Source organism: Coffea eugenioides, chromosome 5 (genome assembly GCF_003713205.1).
Source record: "Coffea eugenioides isolate CCC68of chromosome 5, Ceug_1.0, whole genome shotgun sequence".
Lineage (NCBI taxonomy): Eukaryota > Viridiplantae > Streptophyta > Magnoliopsida > Gentianales > Rubiaceae > Coffea > Coffea eugenioides.
The window spans coordinates 6,581,342-6,589,366 of NC_040039.1; the positions used below are offsets into that span (position 1 = coordinate 6,581,342).

The window sequence follows — 8,025 nt, forward strand, 5'->3', positions numbered from 1 at the left end:
TACTCAAACTCTTGTTGAAATGACATCACTTCAATATTTATATAGGTGAAATTGTACTTGTAGAGTTCTATGTTTATGTCCTTCAAAAACAACAGCAGTCCCACTCATGGGAGTACTTGTAATATCGTGGTTGGCAGTTATGATTGTGAACTAAAATGCTGCACAAATTTTGCTCAAAAAGTCACTATTTAGGTTCCCAAACAGCAACAGGATGCTATCCACTAAGTCTGAGGTATGATAGGTAAAAACTACTGTCTTTTTAAGACAGAATCATCATCAAGCTGGGTTGAGAATATGCCACAACCAAAGCATGATAATCTAAAAATTGCCGATTAAACCTCCATTCCGTTCTCAATATGCTCAGAAGGGGAGGATTTTGATAGATTTTAAATTGTAAAAACACATTAAGGTTTTATTTGTCTCCATCATGAATATGGTGTGCTTTTGAGTTCCGACAAATTACGTTCAGGATATAAAAATAAAATCTAAAAAAAATTAGACAACAAAATTTATGTTTTCTTATCTGTAGATCAACAAACGCAGAAGTTAATAATCCTTGGGTTTTTTTTTTTTTAAGCAAGACCCGCGCTGCGGGTGGGGATGCCAGCCCCAAATTTTATTAAGAACCAGCAACATTATAACGAGTTCGAATACACAAACCGTTAAACCCCCCAATCACTGAGAGACTACCCTTTGTCCACTTGCCTGCATACATAGCAAAACTCTCGACTATCAAGGCTCAGAGCCGCACGAATCCTCCCAGGAAGCTGATCTTGCGAGGTACAAAACAACTTGGTTGGAAGCCTCAGCTTAGATAGCATACCAGCAATGGAATAATCCTTGGGTTAATAATCCTTGTAGAATATTTTTTATTAAATAGTTATGCCATTCTATTTAATCATTTTCAAGAGTTGAACTAAAAAAAAAAATTTATTACTGTAATGGTCATGAATTTTTTGTATTTAATTGCAATTTTCTAATTTCAAAAATTGTTTGCATGATTATATCGGTTGTACAAGTTAGTTCATGGTTGAGAAATCAATTTTTTTTTTGTCTTATAGTATGAAAACCAGAATTGTCTACAACTTTTGATGGTTAATAACTGGTTAATGGTTTCTCGATTAAAAATGTTTGTTCACGATGCAAAATATCTATTGCCTGCTTACATTGCATTGGAACTGATATAAGGGTTCACTTTTTGGATGGTAGATGAGAATATCTCAAGATCGTGTTAAGAATAAAAAATGGTACCAAGTGTGAAAATTCCTATCGGAGATTTGGGATTGCAAAAATGACTTAAAATTTGTATCGAACCACAAAATTCTCTATCAAAGATTTGGGATTGCAACATGACCAAATAAATACGCACATAACTGTAATTACATCCACCAGAAGTGCACAAAACCACTCCTGATGTCCATCTTACTTACGCATATGATCAAACATCAAATTGCTTCGCAAATCTCTTGTATGGTTCCAAATCCTTGTGAAAGAATGGCCTCATAGCCAAGCCAGACACCAATATTATTGACTAGGAACGTATGTCAAGCAAATTTCTTTATGATTTACAAAGTCGAAGGTATCGAACCAGTGAGGCTGTTTCTGCCCAAGTCCAAATGAGACAGATATTCCAAAGAAAACAATGACCTTGGAATGCTTCCAATGAAGTTACTGCTCTTCAAACTGATGTATGTTATGTTTAGGTAATTCATCCAACAATCAGGAATTTCTCTTGATAGAATTCTTTTTAAGATCCAGAACTGTAAGACCTAGTTTTCTATTCTTCACTTCACAAAAAAAGTGAGAAATATCTCCTGAAAACAAATAGTTCGAAAGGTCTAATTGTATGAGACAATGAGAAATTGATTGTGCTAGTGGGCCACTGAATCTGATTGACTATAGTATATATATAATCTTTTAACAATTTCAAAGATATTTGAACTCTTACCATGAAGTTGATTATGAGAAAGAGATATGACTCCTGTTGCTGAGTTGAATAACCAATGAGGGATAGTATTTGAAATTCCTGTGGAGGTCAAGTTCAAATACTGAAGTTTTTTTTTTTTTTTTTGCAATTGGAGCTAGGAAATTGAAGGCCAAGATTCCAACAACCTAATCCAAGTCTTTTAAATTGGACACGAGGATTCCAACTTGCACTTGCTTTTAAGGTCAAGGAGTTTCGAAATGCATCAAAATACTTTAAACTTGTCAAATTGTCAAGTAAAATCCCACTCACCAGCAAGCCGCAAAGGAGAGCCAGGATACCTATTTCATAAAGGTACCCCTACGATCACAGGAGGGTGAGGGTGGAGGGTCTTTCCCCTCCTGTGACTAGTCAAGACCATGATAACTCCTCAGGTGGCCACCCATTAGGGAATTATGGGATTGGCCGAAGTACCCTCTTCGATAATTACGACTGGAGCTGGCCCAAAAAAAAAAATCCCATGACGGGTTCATGTTCCCATCAAATATTGTGGAGCCCAAAAAGATGAAGAACTCATTCCGATCAGCAAGTGTTCAGCCCAATCTATGCGGGGTGGCTTGAATAGCATTATCGCAACAGCCTATCAATTTATTATTAAATTGATTTTGACCATAAGAATTATTGAATTATTGTCTACTGTCCTAAATTTGAAAAAAGGAGAAATTTTGGGGACCAAATTTATTTTGATCAAAACATTTAGGACCACTTTGGCACATGAGCCAAACACTAGAATAATGAACTGAACTTCTCCCAATAAAGATATTCATTTCAAGTTAAAATTTTGATATGCATTTTAAGTAATATTGACATTTTCTTTCATTTATATCAAGAGGAGAGGGTGCAAACGTCATTTCCTATTCTGATCAAATATATAATAATAACCATTAGGTGGAATCTAATAATCATAGCTTCAAAACACTAGTGAATCCATTAACTATAGGTGGCAAACAAATTCATTTAGTCAAATTTATCCATACTCGCCTATGAATAGTTGGATATGGGTATCTTAAGTTTTTATATATGGGCATAAATGGATTATCCAATAATACCCATTTAATAAATGGATATAATTGGATAACCTACCAAACTCAATTAACCAATTTAGAATTGTCTTCCCCAAACGTCCTCTCTTCCCCCACCCATTTAGAAGAAATTTGAGGCTTGTGTTTGATTATTGAACTCATTGTTGGAGACTTTTATGCATTAATATTGCTCAAACCTTGTATATAATGGAATGTTTTATTTTTCAAGCTTAACAAATATTTGATCCATTTTTGACGCAGATAGATATCCTATTTAGTTTTTTTTCAGATTCTTGATTTTGTCATGATGTTAACTACTTTTGTTGCATTTATTATTATTATTTGTCGGTTTTATCTTATCATTTTATTTTCTCAGAGTTTGTTAACTTGCTCATTTTTCAACATTACCAATTTATGACAAGTTTGAACCTCCTTTCCTACCTTTTCAAAATGAAAATTTAAATTTACACTCGAAAAAAATGTTAGGGGTTCAACATTTTTGGATTAAGTTTTTGTGTTAACTTTCGTAGTATTTAGTTCAAATTTTTATATTCTTATTGTTCAATTATTAAATAATATGTAATTTTGGGACATAGAGCACGGATGGGAAAAAATTGATAATTATGCTTATTGAGTATTATAAGTAAATATTTAAAACTAATTATAGTGCAAAGGGTGGTATAAATTGATAATTTAATTTGCAAAAATGAATTTAAATGAGTTTACAAAAAGTTAAAATAAATGGGTTATAAATGGATAATTGGGTTACCCAACTCTTTTTTTAACTTGTCCATTTATGCTCATCTAATTAAATGGATATAAATGGATTGACTCACTTATACCTATTATACATTTCAACTTATCCAAACCCGCCCAAATCACCCATTTTGACACTCTAGACTTTAGTGATAGCATTCTTTGCTTCGGAAGTGTGGCAATAATGTATGACTGAGTCAAATCAATACTTTCAATTTTGTATTAGTAAAAGTCATTACCATTTGATAATAAATGCAATAATGCATGACTGAGTCAAATCAATACTATCAATTTTGTCAAATTTTCGCATGTTAAAATTGTCAAACCAATACCGTTATAGTGCTGATCATGACTCTTTGAGGCCTTGATCCTTTCTATACGGTATTCAATTAGCCATTAATGTGATTAGAGAAGGAATATAGGCATCATTGATTCTATTGTAGAGCCTAACATAAATTAAGTGATTCATCTTTGCATCATAAATTCTAATTTGCAAATAAATCACTACATAAACTTGAAAACAATAACAAAATTAATCGGGCCCTCATTTTAAGGTTTCAATAATGAATTTACTTATTTCCAATAACCACCAAAAGTAATTGACAAAGTAAGAAAATATTATCCAGAAAATGCAGATGCATACCATTTATTTTGTATATGAAGCTTTTTTGAAATTGCAAGACTGAAAAAAGCTAGTAAAAAAGTATTTTGTTAATTTCTTATATTTATTCATCTCTATGCATAGGATGTTATGGCACAGGTTTCAAAACACGTATCATGATTACATGTGCCCTCAAAATTCAGTATTATCATTCATAACTACGTTTTATTTAGAAGTCGCATGAGTTTACTTTCTTCATTAATCAAGCCAAAAATGAATAAATCCCATTCTAATTAAATTCCAATCTACATTACTGAATTCTACTTAAAAGTCTATACCTATTAGAAAGTAACCTCAAATCTGAACTAAGAAACAAGACTGCAGGCGTGAATGTAATATAGCAGAAGTGACTTATTCTTTCCAAGCCTGATGTTGAATGCCAAGTCAAAGTCTCTAGAGGCTTCAATAGTTTGAGCAGCACTGCCAGCTCTATATATCTACTTGCAACATATGCAAAATGCAGTGTATTTCTTCCAACATTCATATGATTATGGGTGGATTAAGGCTTTTCTCTGAGTTCTTACTCATCGCAGCAATTTTACTTTGTTTTCCCAGCATAAATACTGATGCAACTTGCATCACAAGTGAGAAACAAGCTCTTTTAGACTTCAAGAAAAGTTTGATAGATCCTTCTGGTCAGCTCTCATCTTGGAATGACAATGTTGATTGCTGCCAATGGCAAGCAGTTATTTGCAGCAACAAAAGTGGCCATGTGATTCAACTTCGCCTTCAAAATCCTGTTGACGATCTTGAATTGGCATTAAGTGGTAATATCAATCACTCTTTGCTCAATTTGACCCAATTGCGCCACCTTGATTTGAGTCTAAATGATTTCAGCGGACTTCAGATTCCAACATTTTTAGGGTCTCTCAAAAGTTTAAGGTATCTAAATTTATCTCAAGCTAGATTTCAAGGAATGGTTCCCTATCAGCTTGGAAACCTGTCAAGTTTACGAACTTTAAGTGTCGCTGGAGAATTTTGGTCTCCTCTCCAGTCTGACAACCTGCAATGGTTGGCTGGCCTCTCAAATCTGAAGCACTTAGACCTGAGTCACGTGGACCTTAGTCCAGCTTCTAATTGGCTAGCGGTGATTAACATGATCCCTTCTTTGGTAGAGGTACGCTTGTCCTCTTGTCACTTGTTTCAAATTTCTCAACTCATCCACAGCAACTTTTCTTCGCTTACTGTCTTAGATCTTTCTGGAAATGATTTCAGACATGTCATACCTAGATGGATTTTTGATCTTCCTTCCCTTGCTTCTCTTGATTTAAGTAAGAACTTGCTTCTAGGCCCATTGCCCAGAGGTCCTTGGAACATGACATCTCTCAACTACTTGGATCTTTCTTCAAACCATTTGGACGGTTCACTGCCAGATGAACTTATTCATCGTAACAATCTCATCTCTCTCAACCTTCAAGGAAATCAATTCGAAGGTTCCTTGGATGGAATTCGGAATTGGAGTTCCCTTGTATCTTTGAATCTATCAGAGAATCAATTCACTACCATTCTCCCAAACGTATTATTCACTTTAAGTTCCCTAGTTTCACTTGATCTTCGCTCCAATCAGTTTCAAGGTTATATCCCAGGCTCTATTGCCAACATTTCCAACCTTCAAAATCTTGATCTATCTCATAACAATCTTAGCTCCTCTTTGCCAAGTGAACTATTCACATTGAAGGACTTGGTTACAGTCGATGCAGGTGGTAATCACTTGAGTGGACCAATTCCGAGCACTATTGGCAACTGTACCAAGCTAAAACACCTTAGATTAACTGATAATAGTCTTACTATGTCCAAGTTGTTATACAATTGCACAAGTCTAGAATTACTAGGACTCCGAGGCAATGCTCTCTCTGGTTCAATTCCATCTAATCTAGGAAAACTGTCATCCCTGGAGTACATTGATATATCTAAAAACAAACTCACTGGAACTCTTCCTGAAAGTCTTGGGCAGCTTTCCAAACTTGAAACGCTTCTTATTTACAATAATTTGATGGAAGGCATGGTGAGTGGGATTTTACTTGACAATCTGACAAGTTTAAAGTATTTTGATGCATCTGGAAACTCCTTGACCTTAAAAGCGAATGCAAGTTGGATTCCTCGTGCCCAATTTGAAAGACTTGGATTAGGTTCTTGGAATCTCGGTCTTCAATTTCCTATATGGCTCCAATCACAAAAAAACCTTCAGTATTTGAACTTGTCCTCCACAAGAATTTCAGATACTATCCCCTCTTGGTTATTCAACTCAGCAACAGGAGTCGTGTCTCTTTCTCACAATCAACTTCATGGTAAGAATTCAAGTATCTTTGAAATTGTCAAAAGATTATATATATACTTAGTCAAATAGATTCAATGGCCGGCTAGCACAATCAATTTCTCATTGTCTGACACAATTAAACCTTTCGAACTATTTGTTTTCAGGAGGTATTTCTCACTTTTTGTGTGAAGTGAAGAATGGAAAGCCAGGTCTTACAGTTCTGGATCTTAAAAAGAATTCTTTATCAGGAGAAATTCCTGATTGTTGGATGAATTACCCAAACATAACATACATCAGTTTGAAGAGCAATAACTTCATTGGAAGCATTCCAAGGTCATTGTTTTCTTTGGAATATCTGTCTCATTTGGACTTGGGCAGAAACAGCCTCACTGGTTCGATAACTTCGACTTTGTAAATCATAAAGAAATTTGCTTGACATACGTTCCTAGTCAATAATATTGGTGTCTGGCTTGGCTATGAGACCATTCTTTCACAAGGATTTGGAACTATACAAGAGATTTGCGAAGCAATTAGATGTTTGATCCTATGGGTAAGACGGACATCAGGAGTGGTTTTGTGCACTTCTGGTGGATGTAATTGCAGTTATATGCGTATTTATTTGGTCATGTTGCAATCCCAAATCTTTGATAGAGAATTTTGTGGTTCGATACAAATTTTAAGTCATTTTTGCAATCTCAAATCTCCGATAGGAAGTTTCACACTTGGTACCATTTTTTATTCTTAACACGATCTTGAGATATTCTCGTCTACCAACCAAAAAGTGAACCCTTATATCAGTTCCAATGCAGTGTAAGCATGCAATAGATATTTTGCATCGAGAACAAACATTTTTTAATCGAGATACCATTAACCAGTTATTAACCATCAAAAATTGTTGACAATTCTGGTTTTCATACTATAAGACAAAAAAAAAATTGATTTCTCAACCATGAACTAACTTGTACAACTGATATGATCATGCAAACATTTTTTGAAGTTAGAAAATTGTAATTAAATACAAAAAAATCATGACAGTAACAATAATAAAAATTTTCTTTTAGTTCAACTCTTGAAAATATGATTAAATAGAATGGCATAACTATTTAATAAAAAATATTCTACAAGGATTATTAACTTCTGTGTTTGTTGATCTACAGATAAGAAAACATAAATTTTGTTGTCTAATTTTTTTTAGATTTTGTTTTTATATCCTGAACGTAATTTGTCCGAACTCAAAAGCACACCATATTCATGATGGAGACAAATAAAACCTTAATGTGTTTTACAATTCAAAATCTATCAAAATCCTCCCCTTCTGAGCATATTGAGAACAGAATGGAGGTTT

At 34.2% G+C, this 8,025-nt stretch overlaps 1 protein-coding gene across 1 annotated transcript; it reads left to right on the forward strand.

Annotated features, from left to right (window-relative positions):
* The first annotated feature begins 4,913 nt into the window (after positions 1 to 4,913).
* LOC113771096 (receptor-like protein EIX1) lies at positions 4,914 to 7,095 on the forward strand. The gene is made up of 2 exons (XM_027315717.1): positions 4,914 to 6,711; positions 6,845 to 7,095. Exons 1-2 carry the CDS (start codon positions 4,914 to 4,916, stop codon positions 7,093 to 7,095), a joined length of 2,049 nt encoding a protein of 682 aa, XP_027171518.1.
* The last annotated feature ends 930 nt before the right edge of the window (positions 7,096 to 8,025 follow it).